We start from the raw sequence: 22,294 nt of genomic DNA on the forward strand, positions 1-22,294 counted from the left end.
CCTGACTTGTTTTTTCTGAGGAATATGTTGAGTGTTTGAATGGTGGTATGCTGTGTTTCCATGGTCATGGTTAGGTGTACTTTAATGTCGTGTCACTGGGTCCAGCAACATCGATTTCTCAGTCAGAATAAAGATGAGGTAATATCTGTTATTTGTTCACGGAGGCCACTTAGTGTTGATTGCATGACCGGAAAGAACTATTGATGACAGATATTAACTGTCACATAACACTGACTTGAGGGCCTCATTTCACTAAGTGATATCTGCACTGACTGTCGTAACTCCCTTACTTTAATAGACTGACGGTAGTTGTAGGCTAGGACGGCTTTGTTGAAAGAAGGGCTGAATACTTGGAATGTGTTTGTTTGTGATGACATTAAAATATGTAGCCGAAGACTCTATTGAAAACGGATGTACAGTTATTGAAACCAGAAATTGTGTTTTCATCACCAGTGAACAGGAGGCTGACAGTGGTGGTTTTGTGAGCTGCATCTGTTGGTTAACTGGAGGCTTTATGGAAGTGACACTCTTGGAACCTGAGTCTTCTCTCTGTTTCTCAGTACCATAGGAGTGCTTGTGCAGTGAAGTTAAACCTCGACAACATGCACCACATACACACCATCGTAATGCTGTATACTTTCCAGTTGTTTTTAATAGGGCTGCAACGAATACACTATGTGGCGAATATGATACGTATCATGAATAGTGGGTAACGAATACGAATAATTATTCACGAATACAATATTGTAGTTAAGTGATTGATGTACAATATGGAACGCCCATGTTGACAGTTGTGATTTGTCACAGCATGCTAGCAATAACCAGTGATCTCATGACACTCAAATTTGGTATGTAATAGTTATAATCGACAGAACCATGTGCAGTCTTGGCAAACTAACATGACTTGCCGCTACTCAAGACTAGTACATATTCAATTCTTGCACATCTCACTTTCCAAAAGTACACAAGGGTTCAAGTAAAACATGCTCCCTTAAAAAATCGTAAATATTCGTTAATATTCGGTTCTGGTGACCACGAATAACTAATTGAATTCATGAAGGGCTACGGTTCGATTCACCGAATATGCGAGTGAATCGTTACAGCCTAAGTTTTTAACACCATACTCAGAAATAATATAGCGGACCAGATGTCATGACTCGTGTGGATACTATGACATACAAGTCAACAAGCTTGACCACACGATCATGTCAACAGTCTCCTCCTTTGACAAGTATGGCTGCTGAATACCAGTCCCAAGCAGTCTTCACTGCAAAGGAGCAATACCTTTCGGTTTGGTGTTGAACCCATCTCACTTACTTCTGGCCTTATCTGACTATACATGGCCCAGTGGTCTAAGGTGATATGATGATTTGGGGGGGGGTGTCACCCAATTTGTTCTGGAGAGCTAGGTGGGTCATCAATTTTGTACACAAGTACTAGGGGGTCACCAATTTTGTACATAAAAGTATGTTTAAAATTATGCTTAGAAATTATGGGAAGGGGAGGGGGGTCATTGATTTTGTACATGGCATGCAATTTTGTACACAAGTACTAGGGGGTCACTTATTTTGTACATAAATTTTAGGGGGGTCATTCACATTGTACATGCTTCTCCATAAAATCATCACACACACACACACACACACACACACACATAGTCATAAATTATGAACGGTACCTTATCATCCTTGATCCGTCAGATCCAAATCCTTGATCCGTCGTCAGATCCAAACCTCCTTCTACCCAAGAGGCAAATTTCTACAACAGTGTTTCCTTAGCTTCAACCCAGATTCATTTTCCATGCAACATGTAACTGAAAAACTGTTGATTGGTGTAAAACCAACTCCCATTCTGTAGCTTGGCATAATGACACCTCTTTAAGTAACAATTACAAATATAATGTAGATTTCTTGATACGTTTATGTCAATTTGACGTGCTTAATTCAACAAATACCGTAAGTCCCTTCAAGCCATGGAGTTAACAGTGTTTGAGTCTGTCTTCGCGACTGGTCTGTTCAAACATAGACATGATGGTTCCATGGTAAAGTCTGGGGCCGTGTTCCACAAAGCAAGTATAACACCAAGGTGATCATAACTCCCATGCTTTAACATAGACCAAGGTAGCATTAAGATCAATTTGTGAAATAGTCCAGTTCATCTATGTTGTAGCCTTACAGTATGATGTTCCTGTTGATTGATTCATACCTCTATCATGGAGTGATAATTGATAGTGAATTTTTGTATGAATTATTACTCCATGGTAACTTATTATAGAGTAATAATTCATACAAAAATCAATTATTAATTATTACTCCATGATACCTGTGCGATGACGATCTTCGCGGCAGGTGTGTTCAAACTGACATGATGATGCCGTGGTAAAGTTCCTCAAGGCGAGTATAACACCAAGGTGATCATAACTCCCATACTTTGACATAGACTTGTGACCATCTTCTAAGGTGAGGTGAGGTGAAATTGGGTTTGACGTCGTGCTTGAGAATATTTCGCTCATATGACGACGTGCATGCGTGTGTGTAAGTGCGGCTGCTTTACTAGCCCAGACTGAAGCTGGTTTTATAGTGCTAGCCCACTGAGATACCATGCCGCAGTGAAGCATGAATACCCCACTCAGACACATTATACTGACTCCGAGCCGACCAGTCCTTGTTGTACCCATTAATGCCGAGCGCCAGGCAGGGACCAACAAGTACTATATTTTAACGTCTTTTGGTATGGCGCGGTTGGGTATCGAACCTGCGACCTTCCGCTCTCCAGGCGGACGCTCTAACCACTACACCACGGAGGCGGTCCGTGTGACCATCTTAGCATTAAGATCACTTTGTGGAATGGAGCCCTGTTCCTCTGTGTCAACAGCAGCCTTTCAGTACGATGTTCCTGTTGGTAGTGTTTGATTCATACCTCTGTGATGACGTTCATCATTCCGGCAGGTTCTTAAAACAAGATGAAAGCAAGAGGGCGATATATTCACAGGAGTCCTGTTCATATAAACAGCGAGAAATCTTCAACAATGTCCTATGTGTGTTCTAATCGATGATTGGGGTAATCTAAGAAGACAGGAATTTCTTAAGCACACGCATAAATCTGCTTGTAATGTGTGACTTGCTGTAAGGAATCTTTTGCATTTGTCTGTGTGTATGTGTGTAGGCTATCCACATCTGTCCCAACTGTCAATATTGGTCTAGGTTCTACATCAACACAGTCCTGCACTCTTCTGCACACAGAGGTAGGACAAAGGCAGTGTCTATATGTGCTGCAGATGGCGGCTCTGTACTATGTATAGATGTTTGTTAAACCTTTACATGTTTTGTTAAACTTCTGGAGAGCAAATTGTTAAACTTTTCTCAGATGCTGTAATAGTCAAACCTCCTGAGGGTCTGTGGGGTAGCTCAGTGGTTAAAGTATCTGCTCGTCATGCTGAAGGCCTGGGTTCAGTTCCCCACATGGGTACAATGTGTTAAGCCCATTTCTGGTGTCTCCCAACGAACGTGAAATTGCTGGAATATTGCTAAAGCGGGATAAAACTAACTCACTCACTCACTCACTCACTCACTCACTCACTCACTCCTCACTCACTCACTCACTCACTCACTCACTCACTCTCACTCACTCACTCACTCACTCACTCACTCACTCACTCACTCACTCACTCACTCACTCACTCACTCACTTACTCACTGAAAAAAAATGTTTATTTAATTATTTTGTTTCCATGGTGTCCCCCGACGTGATATTGCTGGAACATTGCTAAAATTGACGTAAAAAACATAATCACTCACTCACTCACCCCAACGGTAGTGTGTCTCATGACAGTATGCACGCACTCACTCACTCACACTCACTCACTCACTCACTCACTGACTCACTCACTCACTCACTCACTCACTCACTCACTCACTCACTCACTCACTCACTCACTCACTCACTCACTCACTCACCCCAACGGTCTCACTCACTCACTCACTCACTCACTCACTCTCACTCACTCACTCACTCACTCACTCACTCACTCACTCACTCAAAGCTGCTGAGACATTGGTTTGGAAGTATGTAAAAAAATATTCAATTTCTGGAAAGTTTGAATGCAAACTTCAAATTCAATGCTTCTTGAACTGCTTGTCTTTGTATGTTCGTATATATTGATGTGAGTCATGTTGAATTGTTGTTGATCAATAAGTTTTTATGAAAAGATGAATCAGAACTTGAGTCAGTTGAGTGACTATATGGATTATGTTTGAGAACATGTAACACCCAATTGAATTTTAACTGGGATACATGCAGGCTGCTTTGATGTTCAATCATGCCAAAAATTGCTCGCTCCAATTCATTCAATGGATCATTTGGGCTCCAAATTGCTGCCAATCACTTGGGATGTAACTATATATTGATGCTTTGGTTATTGCAATTCATCTTGTCTCTTGGATCTTGCATGTCAATTAAAAGATATAAAGAACGGCAGTGCAAAAGAACACCCTGTCTCCACCATCCTCAGAAACAACTCTGTCCAGTGCAAAGGAAAAATTAGCTGTAAAAATTGCATGAATGCGTATCAATTATGAATTCATTTATGAAGCATCAAACTCACCAGGTGACTGTTTATGGCGTTACGTAGTTATTATCCCAGTCACTTGATCATTGCACGTGTGATATTCATTCTCAACTCCCTGAGGAACTCACAACTACATCTTTATCTTGTTTCATTTTTAAAACCTATATTTCTGTTTTGTCAACTGCATGCATGTATTTCAAGGATATTGTCTTTATGAATGTACACTGCAGGATTTACAGAAGGAACTATGGCACACAATATCTGTGGGGGCGGTGGGGTAGCCTAGTGGTTAAAGCATTCGCTTGTCACGCCAAAAGCATGGGTTCAACCCAACTCACTCACTCACAATATCTGTGGGGGCGGTGGGGTAGCCTAGTGGTTAAAGCATTCGCTCGTCACGCCAAAAGCATGGGTTCAACCCAACTCACTCACTCACAATATCTGTGGGAGTGGTGGGGTAGCCTAGTGGTTAAAGCATTCGCTCGTCACGCCAAAAGCATGGGTTCAACCCAACTCACTCACTCACAATATCTGTGGGGGCGGTGGGGTAGCCTAGTGGTTAAAGCATTTGCTTGTCACGCCAAAAGCATGGGTTCAACCCAACTCACTCACTCACAATATCTGTGGGGGCGGTGGGGTAGCCTAGTGGTTAAAGCATTCGCTTGTCACGCCAAGAGTATGGGTTCAATCCAACTCACTCACTCACACTATCTGCCAGTGAAATCAGCTGCTAAGCTTTGGCCGATGTCTGATGCCTTCATGTATGTTGTCAGCAAAGAACACGCCATGAGCAACTGCAGAAATGTTAAGCTACTTCTGTCACTCCTGTAGAATGTGAAATCCTAACAAGGTATGCAAAAAAGAATATAAAAGCATCACCCAAAAAAAGAATAGCCCGATTTCGAGTAACATTCACGAGTTACATAAATAGACACATTTCCTACTAAAGTTCAAAATTAGAAGTCATGGCCTTCGCAGAACATTCATTGTGTGTCCGATATGTAGCAGTGTGGCAATTGCACATCGTAATATATTGCAATGCAATTTCAACTGCTAGTATTCACCCCTTTATTACATTTCCCAATGCTGTGCAAATAAAAAGGAAAGATTGATTGAAATAACCCAATCATGATTTCCCACCTATTTATTCATCCGCTCTATACATAGAAATGTTTCAGCCATGTCGGCGACTCGTATAAAAGTTACACATGTATTGAATGGATCTACTTCGTGACATAGAAGTCTACAGCACCTTAATCTAATGCATCAACTGTGGCGAATACCCTGTCAGTGTATGACATGCAGTTAGTGATGCTGTGATGTGTTTTATAAATACACCATTGATTTGTTCACCGTTACTGTAGTATTTGTGGAAGGAAAAAAAACATGATTAGGGTTTTAGTCCAGGGCCCTGTTCCTCAAAGCGATCGTAGCGCTACGACAGTTGTAAGTCTATATAAAAGTATGGGAGTTACGAAGATGATCGCTTTGAGGAACGGGGCCCAAAAAGGTACAAACACCTTTACCACTTCAGGCTTTTCTCCTTTACAAGTTTGTCCGGGTTAGAATTGGTCTTCAGCAACCCATACTTGTCGTAAGAAGTGACTAACATGATCAGACTCCCTGACTTAGTTGATACATCGTATCCGAGCTGCTTAGGTTGATGCTTATGATGTTGATCACAGGATAGTCTGGTCTAAACTCAATCATATACAGTCTGCTGCCATAAAGCTGGAATATTGCTGAGTGTAACGTAAAACAACAAACCAAAACCCACAATTTTTTTTACAAATTTAGCACTCCATGATATAAAGTTTATTTAGTTCAAAGGTGCATAAAACTCTAACGGTATTACTTTATGTATCTTTGGTATCTTATGTCGCATGAAAACATCATCAATCTGATGTGCTTTGTTATTTTGCAGGGATAATGCCATTGAGGAGATACGACCAATCAGGAACACACTGTGTGATCTCTTGAACATCAGCAGACCAATCATGAAGAAGGTAGGTTCACATTAAAGGAGATGCCAGTCATTTGGATACAAGAGAACTATGTCAACTTGACCTCTAGCCTGGCACTGGCAAACCTTTCAAACTTCATCCACGACCTGGGGTGGTGGGGTAGCCTTGTGGTTAAAGCTCGTCACGCTGAAGACCCGGGTTCAGTTCGCATGGGTACAATGTGTGAAACCCATTTCTGGGTCCCCCGTTGTGATATTGCTGGAATATTGCTAAAAGCGGCGTAAAACTCACTGACTCCCTCATCCTGGATCTGGCCACTTTACACTATATGATCTAGCACTATGTTCAAGTATGGAATTCATGGTGCTAAATTTGCTTTCTGGACTGGGCCCTGTACTTCAGTGCCATAAATATGATATGGCCCATTGGAGCTTAATCAGCTTGTTGATATAATGTGTAGTAGATATCGTGATCAGGTTCTCTGTAATTCCCTCTTAGGCAGTGACGTAGTGTGTGAGCCCTGTCTTTTATGACTACCTGAACATGAACATATGTTGTTAAGATGGAAACAGTGAAGTGAGGGTGTATGTTTGGTTGGCTCCTAAATTTCATCTCCTTTCTCCTCTTCCAAGTTTTATTGAATTTTCTGGAATTTTAACCAAGGGCAGGTAACTCTAACATACTTTCCCCAAATTGAATCCAAATTATGCTTATTGTTTGTGCATGCAAGTGTTTAAGGGTTTGAAAGGACTGTAAGGCCTTGTCAATTCCTGATTGGATATCACTTTATTGAATTTATACATATAGACTTGCTTCATTTAGGGCTTTAGAATTGCTAGGCAGGAGGGAAAATAATGTGGTTCAGGGACTTGCTTCATTTAGGGCATTAGCATTGCTAGGCAGGAGGGAAAATAATGTGGTTCAGGGACTGTGAGACAGGCTAAGGAGGATACCAGTGGTTTGATGTTCCAGAACACAAATATTGTACTATTTGTGTCAGTGTTTTTGAATCATGCAAATGAGTTTCTGAAAAAAGCTACATCATTTTCGATCTCACTCGAAGACCAGAAACAAGCTACTCATTTGTGTACAAAGGACAGGACATTACTTTTGATATTTAGATACATAGTGGGGACAAATTGTTTGAATTCAGAAACTTATTCTTTCTGAAAATTACCTTATAAAACTGCCATATTTGTAACAGACACATTTTTCCCACAGTTTGGAGCATTATGTTCTTTTCGGGCATTTTATAGGACAACTGTTCTTGTTTCATTAATATCCCAGGGCAACACACACACAGACAGAACATTGAAAGTTCAACCTCACACTCAGATGTTAATGTTTTTCCAGAGGCTTGTTACTGATTATGTGAAAGAATTACATGCCAGAGGCTAGTGATATATCCTGTTATGTAGAGTTTAGAATATACTGTGTCTTCATCATTGTCTGGATGGGGTGGTGTGTGATATATCCTGTTGTGTAGAGTTTAGAATATACTGTGTCTTCATCATTGTCTGGATGAGGTGGTGTGTGATATATCCTGTTATGTAGAGTTTAGAATATACTGTGTCTTCATCATTGTCTGGATGAGGTGGTGTGTGTGATGTATTTCATCCTGTGTCATGTAGAGTTTAGAATATACTGTTGTGTCTTCATCATTGTCTGGATGGATGTGATATATCCTGGTGTGTGATATATCCTGTTGTGTAGAGTTTAGAATATACTGTGTCTTCATCATTGTGTGTGATATATCTGTTATGATTTAGAATATACTGTGTGTCTTCATCATTGTCTGGATGTGTGATATATCCTGTTGTGTAGAGTTTAGAATATACTGTGTCTTCATCATTGTCTGGATGGGGTGGTGTGTGATATATCCTGTTGTGTAGAGTTTAGAATATACTGTGTCTTCATCATTGTCTGGATGGGGTGGTGTGTGATATATCCTGTTGTGTAGAGTTTAGAATATACTGTGTCTTCATCATTGTCTGGATGGGGTGGTGTGTGATATATCCTGTTGTGTAGAGTTTAGAATATACTGTGTCTTCATCATTGTCTGGATGGGGTGGTGTGTGATATATCCTGTTGTGTAGAGTTTAGAATATACTGTGTCTTCATCATTGTCTGGATGGGGTGGTGTGTGATATATCCTGTTGTGTAGAGTTTAGAATATACTGTGTCTTCATCATTGTCTGGATGAGGTGGTGTGTGATATATCCTGTTGTGTAGAGTTTAGAATATACTGTGTCTTCATCATTGTCTGGATGAGGTGGTGTGTGATATATCCTGTTGTGTAGAGTTTAGAATATACTGTGTCTTCATCATTGTCTGGATGGGGTGGTGTGTGATATATCCTGTTGTGTAGAGTTTAGAATATACTGTGTCTTCATCATTGTCTGGATGAGGTGGTGTGTGATATATCCTGTTGTGTAGAGTTTAGAATATACTGTGTCTTCATCATTGTCTGGATGAGGTGTGTGATATATCCTGTTGTGTAGAGTTTAGAATATACTGTGTCTTCATCATTGTCTGGATGAGGTGGTGTGTGATATATCCTGTTGTGTAGAGTTTAGAATATACTGTGTCTTCATCATTGTCTGGATGAGGTGGTGTGTGATATATCCTGTTGTGTAGAGTTTAGAATATACTGTCTCTTCATCATTGTCTGGATGAGGTGGTGTGTGTGATATATCCTGTTGTGTAGAGTTTAGAATATGCTGTGTCTTCATCATTGTCTGGATGAGGTGGTGTGTGATATATCCTGTTGTGTAGAGTTTAGAATATACTGTGTCTTCATCATTGTCTGGATGGGGTGGTGTGTGATATATCCTGTTGTGTAGAGTTTAGAATATACTGTGTCTTCATCATTGTCTGGATGAGGTGGTGTGTGATATATCCTGTTGTGTAGAGTTTAGAATATACTGTGTCTTCATCATTGTCTGGATGAGGTGGTGTGTGATATATCCTGTTGTGTAGAGTTTAGAATATACTGTGTCTTCATCATTGTCTGGATGAGGTGGTGTGTGATATATCCTGTAGAGTGTGTCTTCAGTCTTAGAATATACTGTTTAGAATTCATCATTGTCTGGATTGGGTGGTGTGTGATATATCCTGTTGTGTAGAGTTTAGAATATACTGTGTCTTCATCATTGTCTGGATGGGGTGGTGTGTGATATATCCTGTTGTGTAGAGTTTAGAATATACTGTGTCTTCATCATTGTCTGGATGAGGTGGTGTGTGATATATCCTGTTGTGTAGAGTTTAGAATATACTGTGTCTTCATCATTGTCTGGATGAGGTGGTGTGTGATATATCCTGTTGTGTAGAGTTTAGAATATACTGTGTCTTCATCATTGTCTGGATGAGGTGGTGTGTGATATATCCTGTTGTGTAGAGTTTAGAATATACTGTGTCTTCATCATTGTCTGGATGAGGGTGGTGTGTGATATATCCTGTTGTGTAGAGTTTAGAATATATACTGTCTTTCATCATTGTCTGGATGGGGTGGTGTGTGATATATCCTGTTGTGTAGAGTTTAGAATATACTGTGTCTTCATCATTGTCTGGATGGGGTGGTGTGTGATATATCCTGTTGTGTAGAGTTTAGAATATACTGTGTCTTCATCATTGTCTGGATGAGGTGGTGTGTGATATATCCTGTTGTGTAGAGTTTAGAATATACTGTGTCTTCATCATTGTCTGGATGAGGTGGTGTGTGATATATCCTGTTGTGTAGAGTTTAGAATATACTGTGTCTTCATCATTGTCTGGATGAGGTGGTGTGTGATATATCCTGTTGTGTAGAGTTTAGAATATACTGTGTCTTCATCATTGTCTGGATGAGGTGGTGTGTGATATATCCTGTTGTGTAGAGTTTAGAATATACTGTGTCTTCATCATTGTCTGGATGGGGTGGTGTGTGATATATCCTGTTGTGTAGAGTTTAGAATATACTGTGTCTTCATCATTGTCTGGATGAGGTGGTGTGTGATATATCCTGTTGTGTAGAGTTTAGAATATACTGTGTCTTCATCATTGTCTGGATGAGGGTGGTGTGTGATATATCCTGTTGTGTAGAGTTTAGAATATACTGTGTCTTCATCATTGTCTGGATGAGGTGGTGTGTGTGATATATCCTGTTGTGTATATATCCTGTTGTGTAGAGTTTAGAATATACACTGTCTTCATCATTGTCTGGATGAGGGTGGTGTGTGTATATATCCTGTTGTGTAGAGTTTAGAATATACTGTGTCTTCATCATTGTCTGGATGAGGTGGTGTGTGATATATCCTGTTGTGTAGAGTTTAGAATATACTGTGTCTTCATCATTGTCTGGATGAGGTGGTGTGTGATATATCCTGTTGTGTAGAGTTTAGAATATACTGTGTCTTCATCATTGTCTGGATGGGGTGGTGTGTGATATATCCTGTTGTGTAGAGTTTAGAATATACTGTGTCTTCATCATTGTCTGGATGAGGTGGTGTGTGATATATCCTGTTGTGTAGAGTTTAGAATATACTGTGTCTTCATCATTGTCTGGATGAGGTGGTGTGTGATATATCCTGTTGTGTAGAGTTTAGAATATACTGTGTCTTCATCATTGTCTGGATGAGGTGGTGTGTGATATATCCTGTTGTGTAGAGTTTAGAATATACTGTGTCTTCATCATTGTCTGGATGAGGTGGTGTGTGATATATCCTGTTGTGTAGAGTTTAGAATATACTGTGTCTTCATCATTGTCTGGATGAGGTGGTGTGTGATATATCCTGTTGTGTAGAGTTTAGAATATACTGTGTCTTCATCATTGTCTGGATGAGGTGGTGTGTGATATATCCTGTTGTGTAGAGTTTAGAATATACTGTGTCTTCATCATTGTCTGGATGAGGTGGTGTGTGATATATCCTGTTGTGTAGAGTTTAGAATATACTGTGTCTTCATCATTGTCTGGATGAGGTGGTGTGTGATATATCCTGTTGTGTAGAGTTTAGAATATACTGTGTCTTCATCATTGTCTGGATGGGGTGGTGTGTGATATCCTGTTGTGTAGAGTTTAGAATATACTGTGTCTTCATCATTGTCTGGATGAGGTGGTGTGTGATATATCCTGTTGTGTAGAGTTTAGAATATACTGTGTCTTCATCATTGTCTGGATGAGGTGGTGTGTGATATATCCTGTTGTGTAGAGTTTAGAATATACTGTGTCTTCATCATTGTCTGGATGGGGTGGTGTGTGATATATCCTGTTATGTAGAGTTTAGAATATACTGTGTCTTCATCATTGTCTGGATGAGGTGGTGTGTGATATATCCTGTTGTGTAGAGTTTAGAATATACTGTGTCTTCATCATTGTCTGGATGAGGTGGTGTGTGATATATCCTGTTGTGTAGAGTTTAGAATATACTGTGTCTTCATCATTGTCTGGATGATGAATATACTGTTGTGATGGTGTGTGATATATCCTGTTGTGTAGAGTTTAGAATATACTGTGTCTTCATCATTGTCTGGATGAGGTGGTGTGTGATATATCCTGTTGTGTAGAGTTTAGAATATACAGTGTCTTCATCATTGTCTGGATGAGGTGGTGTGTGATATATCCTGTTGTGTAGAGTTTAGAATATACTGTGTCTTCATCATTGTCTGGATGGGGTGGTGTGTGATATATCCTGTTGTGTAGAGTTTAGAATATACTGTGTCTTCATCATTGTCTGGATGGGGTGGTGTGTGATATATCCTGTTGTGTAGAGTTTAGAATATACTGTGTCTTCATCATTGTCTGGATGGGGTGGTGTGTGATATATCCTGTTGTGTAGAGTTTAGAATATACTGTGTCTTCATCATTGTCTGGATGGGGTGGTGTGTGATATATCCTGTTGTGTAGAGTTTAGAATATACTGTGTCTTCATCATTGTCTGGATGAGGTGGTGTGTGATATATCCTGTTGTGTAGAGTTTAGAATATACTGTGTCTTCATCATTGTCTGGATGAGGTGGTGTGTGATATATCCTGTTGTGTAGAGTTTAGAATATACTGTCTCTTCATCATTGTCTGGATGAGGTGGTGTGTGATATATCCTGTTGTGTAGAGTTTAGAATATACTGTGTCTTCATCATTGTCTGGATGGGGTGGTGTGTGATATATCCTGTTGTGTAGAGTTTAGAATATACTGTGTCTTCATCATTGTCTGGATGAGGTGGTGTGTGATATATCCTGTTGTGTAGAGTTTAGAATATACTGTCTCTTCATCATTGTCTGGATGAGGTGGTGTGTGATATATCCTGTTGTGTAGAGTTTAGAATATACTGTGTCTTCATCATTGTCTGGATGGGGTGGTGTGTGATATATCCTGTTGTGTAGAGTTTAGAATATACTGTGTCTTCATCATTGTCTGGATGAGGTGGTGTGTGATATATCCTGTTGTGTAGAGTTTAGAATATACTGTGTCTTCATCATTGTCTGGATGAGGTGGTGTGTGATATATCCTGTTGTGTAGAGTTTAGAATATACTGTGTCTTCATCATTGTCTGGATGAGGTGGTGTGTGATATATCCTGTTGTGTAGAGTTTAGAATATACTGTGTCTTCATCATTGTCTGGATGAGGGTGGTGTGTGATATATCCTGTTGTGTAGAGTTTAGAATATACTGTGTCTTCATCATTGTCTGGATGAGGTGGTGTGTGATATATCCTGTTGTGTAGAGTTTAGAATATACTGTGTCTTCATCATTGTCTGGATGAGGTGGTGTGTGATATATCCTGTTGTGTAGAGTTTAGAATATACTGTCTCTTCATCATTGTCTCGGGGCGGTGGGGTAGCCTAGTGGTTAAGGTGTTCGCTCGTCACACCGAGGACCCGGGTTCAATTCCCCACATGGGTACAATGTGTTAAGCCCATTTTTGGTGTCCCCAGCTGTGATATTGCTGGAATATTGCTAAATGCGGCGTAAAACCAAACTCACTCACTCACTCACTCATCATTGTCTGGATGAGGTGGTGTGTGATATATTTCACTCAAATATTGCTGCAGATTTTACCACAGGATACCACTATGATAGTAGAGTTACTGTAAGTTGCAGAATTATCCATACACTCCAAAATATGAATTTCTGGATCATTATATCATGCACCATTAGCCATATTGACTGAAAAAAATGCTGATACTGCAAATTAGAATTTGCTGCTTTCATCTTTTAGGTTTATTCAGTCAATATTTCTGTCAAAGATCTGACGGCGTCCAGATAATTACTTAATGACAAGGCCTTGTCATGTGGACATAATACTTGCCTTCAAGAAAAATGATTGTATATTCTAATTGTGGAGTAGGAAATGAACCGTCAGCCATTGTAACACTGAGCTGCAGGCTCCATGGATGTGGAAGAAGTTTTCACAAGGGCAGGTTTGGAATTGGATTGGATCCAGTCAGACAGATGTAGAGCCTAAAGGATAAAATAAGTAAAAACTCTTTACAAAACATGCATGAGATGGATACTGCAGTCAACATATTTAGAGTTCTGCTTAAAAGAAACCCCCTACAGCAATCAAACTGGAATCAGTACTGATGATAGTAATCACTTTTATTGGTAATTTGGTTAGCATTAAGTCAACAATTATTTACGAATTGGCTTCAATAATTTTTACTCTTTTGGAGATAAATAAAAACTGGTGTGCACACTGTAAATACTTAAATGTGCACACCATTTTGACTCCATGTACACTAATCATGTTGAAGTGAATTTTGATAAATTAATTAAAGACTGCTCATTAAAATGATTAGCAAAAACATCCTGCGAACAATATGAAATCATTTAACACTAATGCAACAAAAGCCCTCCCATTCTGCTATCAACCAATCAGCAGTCTGTTAGCAGGCTGGGCCATGTATTTTGATGGTATATGGAAACGTGTAGAACTGCTTGCCCAAATAAATGCCATGTAATCAGTCAGAAATTATTCAGAGCTCCAGATAAGATTTAGTTCATGTGGGTACTGTACCCACTGTATTTTTTTGGAGTGGCTCTTATGAATGTTGAGTGGGTATTTCATTTTCCGTTACCCACTGCTTTCAAATATGTGCGTATTTCAGTCATTTTACTCACCTAAGTATTATGTGACTGAGTAAGTTTACTAAGCAGGTATGTTCTGCCTTATGTCATACCTAATCAAAACCAACTTAAATATAATGGAAATGATTTCATAAAAAATCACTCATCCTATACTGACAGTACAACACTTGTCCTATACTCACAGTACAACTTGACAGCAATCGATGTCTTTTTCATTATGCAAGCGATTTTTATGAATATATTCCGTACGCATTTTAAATGCGTAATTGGTATGCAACAATTATTTTTCAATGCGTAATTGGAAATTTTATATGCGTATTTTACCCAGATACGCAGCTTATCTGGGCCTCTGATTATTTCTACGTATTTGTATCGTATGATATCCGGGCACTTAAGAAATAGACATTTGGTAGTGGTTATTTAACACCCTGGTGTTGCTACTGTTGTGACTTGAAACAATTACTGTTGTAGTGCCAAGAGGAATTGGTCAATAAAAGTCCATTCCACATTGAGAGGGGAACAATTCAACAGACTGAGATGCAGTGTTTCCTATAAGCTGCATGGATCATGTGAACATTTGCAGACCTTGGAAAGGAAGAAAAATAGATAAAAACTTGTATCTCAATTATTTTGGAATCTCTTTATAATGGTAATCACAGGGCTGGTTCATCAAAAGCTTGCCATATTTTTCTACCTTGTGCCAAAATGATTTATTTTTTATCCAGTTATCCAGGCAACTTGTGAAGAGAAAATAAAACTGGATGATCTGAAGCATTTCCTTGCATGTTATCGTTTTATGACTAATAGAAGAAAAACGTAATTTTGTATTGGTGTTTTTATGAATACACGGAGGAATAGTGGCCCTGATTTCCCATCAGTTCCAATCAGTGACAGACATCGCAATATGATATCTTGTGCAGTAGTTTACAGGGGAACAGCATTTCAGAATTACTTTAACCCTTCCCTGTGAAAATGCAGTTTCAATGTATTTTTTTGTATCTTGTTTTTACAGCATTTCCTTGCTTTTGTTCGTGACCAACAGTAGAGAGGAACTCAGGCCCCTTTCATGCATACATCACTGGAATGGGCTTCACTGTGAATGCACCTGTCATAATCTAGTTACACCAAATCATAAAAATGTCATGTTTATTTATCTTGTAAAATGTTTTGCATAGTACCGGTTCATCTTTTCATGAATCAGCCCAGACAAATAGCAAAACATTTTGTGTAAAAGCTCGAATGTTTCACTCATTCGGTAAAGAAACATATGGCATTGGCTGTTTTGAGTTTGCACGGTGGGTTTTTAGCACAGAAATTATTACGTAGTCTCGTGTTATGCCCACTGATTGAAGTGCCAGACTTGAGCACATTTCAGGAATAAATTATTTTGGAACATGATCTGGAAGAGGGTGACAATGGCTGGTTTTGGTGCCAGCCCTAGTCGGGAGATGTAATTTCAAGACACGTGAAAGACACGATAGCTCTCCAGCTTTTTTTCACTTTTCAATTTTGTGTGTGTTTTTCTTCGCTTCTTTTTAACACCTCATGTGTTGGCGACATTACTCAAATACTTACTTTTTTGGACCAACACATGTGCAAGAATGTTCTCAAAGATGAGTTAATTTGGGAACATGAAAGGAAAAGCGTTTGCTAATGTTTGTGGTACGAAATGGCCATTTAGTATGGTTGGTTAATAAAAACAGGAAGCATTTTCTGAATAGTTGTGATTCTAAGTATCCAAAGAATGTTTGGTTATGAGTTGTGTGCTTGAGTTATGATGCGGAATTCATAAAATCTTTGGTAACTAGCTTCAACACTGTAGGTCGTCAGAAGATGTTGTTACTTTTCTTTCATTCAGTGCTTAAGGAGAGACTAAAATTGTCATTATGTTTTTGTTTGTTTATATGCTGCTTCCAGGAAAAGCTAAATGGCAGCTAGTGGGGGCTGATTAGAGCACATTAACAGAGTCATCTTATCAGGATGTGACCTGGAGTGTGTGAAGTGACTTCACCAACTTATCAAGGTGTTACCTGGAGGTGTGTGAAGTAGCCTCACTATCTCATCAGGATGTGATCTGGAGATGTAAATGACTTCACTGTCTCAAAAGGATGTGACCTGGAGCTGTGTGAAGTACCTTCTCAATCTCATCAGGGTGTTACCTGGAGGTGTGTGAAGTAGCATCACTATCTCATCAGGATGTGATCTGGAGATGTAAATGACTTCACTGTCTCATAAGGATGTGACCTGGAGCTGTGTGAAGTACCTTCTCAATCTCATCAGGGTGTTACCTGGAGGTGTGTGAAGTAGCATCACTATCTCATCAGGATGTGATCTGGAGATGTAAATGACTTCACTGTCTCATAAGGATGTGACCTGGAGCTGTGTGAAGTACCTTCTCCAATCTCATCAGGGTGTTACCTGGAGGTGTGTGAAGTAGCATCACTATCTCATCAGGATGTGATCTGGAGATGTAAATGACTTCACTGTCTCATAAGGATGTGACCTGGAGCTGTGTGAAGTACCTTCTCCATCTCATCAGGGTGTTACCTGGAGGTGTGTGAAGTAGCCTCACTATCTCATCACGGTGTGACTCGAAGCTGTGTGAACTGACTTCACTGTCTCATCAGGATGTGAGCTTGAGTGACGTGTAGAAACTGGGCCATCCGGCTGTATTCTGATACTTATTCAATAAACTGGACCAGTTCTCACGATGAGGGCTGAGCTCTCATGATTACACCTTATAAACTCCAGTCCTACTATCTCCGATCTAACTGTAATATTGCACATTACTGGAAACCCTGTATCATCACCAGATACCAGTTATACCAGTAATGTCCGGAAGGGTTCTTGATTCGTCGTCTTATGATGACCAGAGATGTTCTTATTTTTCACCCAATGAAATGGAGCAACAAATAAGGTGTGGTTAACTGACACCAGGCAATCTCTATAGGGCTTAATCTGAATTTTGGTACCACTTTGGAGAGTACAACTATTTTCCTGTGAACAATTGAATTATTTTCCACAGCTCAATTCCGTTCAGGATATGCAACCTGCCAGCAAACTATTGATTTGTTTTGGTAAGCCCTGACTAATTATTCTTTCCAGACACAACAATTTTAAATACCAGCCTCTTTTATCCCCTAGAATCAAGTAGTTGGTCCTTAGTTTCTTCTCATAACGAGGACCTTGTTCTGAGTCTATACAAACACACTCTGTGTTGTCAGATCTCAGTGCTAGACCCATTCATACTCTTTGTGCTACTTTCCTAATGAAAACTGAAAATATTTCTGAAATTTGTCAAATTAAGCACACTCACATTTGAGAAAATTTCCTTTTTGGATATGACTCATGACTAAAAATATTGGCAGTGAATTGAATTTGTTGCATTAATGTCTTTGAAAAGCCACTTGGCTGTAATTCCTATGAATAAATGTAATTATCAAGGAAATGAAAATATTATTTTTAATTAATCCAAATTGTTATTTCTACTTCCTGCTTTGTTGCATCGAAGCTGCAATAATAATGTTATCGATTTTCGCTAATGATTACTGGGTACATCATATAATTATAGTATGTTATCAATAGTTGTCTTGCTGAGGGTTCAAAGATGAATATGTCATGGTTATCAACGTTTGAAATCAGGCAATAAGCGATATTGTTCTCCAGTAATGCAGTCCATGCAGTACATGATTGCCGAACAGTTTATTGATTCAATAATGTAAATATCCTGTCTACGAAAGCATGCATGAGGTATGAAATTGACAAGGTGTATCGTCATTGTTTAGTCATAAATGACAGAGGGATGTCATGGGTTCAGACATCCTACTATGGCCTATTAGACAACTGCCAAAACGCATTATTCAGCCTCAGTAATTCCATGATCAAGCAAGTCAAGCATGCATGGGAAAACATAAAATGTGTCTTGTTTTTATTTACTTTCAACAGATTGACAGGGCAAAAATTTCAGAAATAAGTGAAATATTAAGAAAAATTCTTAGATTCTTTCAAATTGTGTTTACCAGTTCCTGCGAATGTTTGTGTAGTCTATGATTTTTCTATGGCACTCATACATGAGAAATACATTTATCAGCCTCTGACAACGTGTAAATGTAAACTTAACTCTTACAAGGTGAATGTCTCCTGGGAAGAATGTCTAAAACATGTACACAGAAATTTCATTTTTATGTGAATGAATGATTGACAAGAACCAGCCTTGACTCTGTGTGATGGATGAAAATGTTTTGGCAATTCCTGTGGAGTTTTTCTTATTGTTATGAGCAAAAAAATGAAAGTAAAGGTTAACCATTGTGAGACTTCCAGTAGATTTAAACTTGGTGAAGAAATGTTATGTATCCACGTTTTTTCTCCTGAAATTCTATAGGACAAGAGTTTGTCTGAAGTGGACACGTTAAAAACATTTCCTGGATTACGGTTCTTTCTGTAATCACTTATAATCAACAGAAATGGTTCCATGTTACAAATCCATTATTGGCATATTTTTTCCATACCACTTTAACATGCTTAGTTTGAGAACCCAAGGTACTTTTTCCATTTAACTTCAGTTGTTAACAATATAAGGGAAGGGCTTTTAATTTTTATTTGTATGCTGAACCAGAGAAGATATTTAAGCTCTTTAAAGAAATATAAAGTGTGGGATATTCTCCAGCGGCCATATTAGTCCAATACATTTGAACTGAGGGAGACAGTATAATGGCCCTGTTCTCAGTTATGTAATCACGTCATGTCGCTGGAGTTGATTATCTTGTTATACAGATTACATGGGTACTCGGGATAATGGCTTCCTGCACTTTTATACAAAAGTACAACTTTCTGGAGGAAGCAGCAGTATTTTTTCTTATTGTCAAAGCACGAGGTGTTTTTCTACGATCTGTCCAATCTTGGGCCAGATTTGGTTTTCCTTTCTTGACATACTTGATTGGCAGTTGGATGTCGGCAGTTTTTGCTTGATTTCATTGGCAAAATGTATCAGTTGGAGTCTGGGTACAAACATGGATGGTAAAGTAATTACGAAAGGGGAATTTTTTTCTTAGGCGGAGTTGTAGAGTTTCCTTTCCTCTGTGCAAGGAAGGAGGTTTTAACGATGGGATTTAGCCGTGCACCTGTTTGTTTTGGTGTGGATAGGGGTGCACTACCCTTGATTCCTGTGGTCTTTTCTCCAGCGTGATACCGATACCTAGCTGGAATGTTTTTCTAGTGATAAGCTCCCCCCTCTTAGATTGCTGGACAGTTGCTGGGAGTTAAATGATCGTAAATCCGGCTCCACTGCCTTCGCTGGGACTGTCAGACTAGTACGTTATGGATTGATATAGCACACGGTTAGTGCTTAATTTATGGGAAATATATCACAGGAAAAAACATCACAGGTCGGCTGCCTTTATATTAGGCAGAAAGAAACTTGGTTGGAAGTGCACCTGAGTCTAACCATGTTATTTGAGATAGTGTAAACAGATTAGTGAATTTAGTAATTTACGGCCTCATGCTTATCAGAATTCAAAAACTGTGTAGAATTTTATCTCAGGTGTGTAAGTGGGCTATAAATGTACATTATATATGTGAGAGCTATTAAAAGATAAGATTTTAAATGTTTCTTTCTGAACTTGTCTCTTTAACTTGTCAGTGATACACTAACTTTTCTGCTTGTCGATTTCATGTTCTGTCAGATTTAACAGTCTGCAGATGACCTTGAGATTGTCTCTGACAGTCCCACTGCCAATCACGGACTAAATCATCACAGGAAAGATACTCTCTGGCTTTTGTACAAGTTCAAATTGACAGATCCAGAAAGAATCAGACACATGTGAATGATATGGCTGTTTTATTGTCATAATGTTGGATGTAGGTAGTCACAAACACAGAAAATCACTGACTCCAATCCAAATCACAAACACAGATAGAGACAATTACTGGTGACTCTCAAACATGTCCAGACATTACTGATAAACTAACATTGTGAATGAGTGAGTGTGGATTTATGCCACACTTAGTTATGAGACAATCGCAGAGTAACAACTGAACAGAGAATCACTGCCTCACAAACACAAGCAGAAACAATCACTGTCTCACAAATACAAATAGACAATCATTCTCACAGAGACAGTCACTGTCTCACAAACACAAATAGAAACAATCACTGCCTCACAAACACTAGCAGAAACAGTCACTGCCTCACAAACACAAGCAGAAACAGTCACTGCCTCACAAACACTAGCAGAAACAGTCACTGTCTCACAAATACAAATAGCCAATCATTCTCACAGAGACAGTCACTGTCTCACAAACACAAGCAGAAACAATCACTGTCTCACAAATACAAATAGACAATCACTGCCTCACAAACACAAATAGAGAATCATTCTCACAGAGACAGTCACTGTCTCACAAACACAAGCAGAAACAATCACTGCCTCACAAACACTAGCAAAAACAGTCACTGCCTCACAAACACAAGCAGAAACAGTCACTGCCTCACAAACACTAGCAGAAACAATCACTGCCTCACAAACACTAGCAGAAACAGTCACTGCCTCACAAACACAAGCAGAAACAGTCACTGCCTCACAAACACTAGCAGAAACAATCACTGCCTCACAAACACAAGCAGAGACAGTCACTGTTTCACAAACACAAGGAGAGACAATCACTGTCTCACAAACACAAGCAGAGACAATCACTGTCTCACAAACACAAGCAGAGACAATCACTGTCTCCCCAACACAAGCAGAAACAATCACTGTCTCCCCAACACAAGCAGAAACAGTCACTGTCTCACAAACACAAGCAGAGACAATCACTGCCTCACAAACACTAGCAGAAACAATCACTGTCTCACTAACACAAGCAGAAACAATCACTGTCTCCCCAACACAAGCAGAAACAGTCACTGTCTCACAAACACAAGCAGAGACAATCACTGTCTCACAAACACAAGCAGAAACAATCACTGTCTCACAAGTACAAATAGACAATACTTCTCACAGACAGTTACTGTCTAACAAACACAAGCAGAAACAGTCACTGTCTCACAAACACAAGCAAAAACAGTCTCAGTCCCACAAACACAAGCAGAAACAGTCACTGTCTCACATACACAAGTAGAAACAATCACTGCCTCACAAACACTAGCAGAAACAGTCACTGCCTCACAAACACTAGCAGAAACAGTTACTGCCTCACACAAGTACAAATAGACAATCATTCTCACAGAGACAGTTACTGTCTAACAAACACAAGCAGAAAAAGTCAGTCTCACAAACACAAGCAGAAACAGTCACTGTCTCACAAACACAAGTAGAAACAATCACTGCCTCACAAACACTAGCAGAAACAGTCACTGCCTTACAAACACAAGCAGAAAAAGTCTCTGTCTCACAAACACAAGCAGAAACAATCACTGCCTCACAAACACTAGCAGAAACAGTCACTGCCTCACAAACACTAAGCAGAGACAGTCACTGTCTCACAAACACAAGCAGAGACAATCACTGTCTCACAAACACAAGCAGAAACAGTCACTGCCTCACAAACACTAGCAGAGACAATCACTGTCTCACAAACACAAGCAGAAACAATCACTGTCTCACAAGTACAAATAGGCAATCATTCTCACAGAGACAGTTACTGACTCACAAACACAGAGACAATCAATTAATCTCAAGTTGAGACAGAGACTATCATTCTCAC

General features: G+C 39.4%; 1 protein-coding gene across 1 annotated transcript in view; it reads left to right on the forward strand.

The window, feature by feature from the left end:
• LOC124263808 (tubulin-specific chaperone D-like) overlaps positions 1-22,294 on the forward strand; it is a 96,439-nt gene that overhangs the window by 69,955 nt on the left and 4,190 nt on the right. The window contains 1 exon segment of the mRNA XM_046698537.1: positions 6,492-6,573. Within this exon segment, the coding sequence (XP_046554493.1) occupies positions 6,492-6,573 (82 nt within the window).

The sequence above is a fragment of the Haliotis rubra genome, unplaced genomic scaffold, assembly GCF_003918875.1.
Source record: "Haliotis rubra isolate DU_JTF1 unplaced genomic scaffold, ASM391887v1 Scf9, whole genome shotgun sequence".
Lineage (NCBI taxonomy): Eukaryota > Metazoa > Mollusca > Gastropoda > Lepetellida > Haliotidae > Haliotis > Haliotis rubra.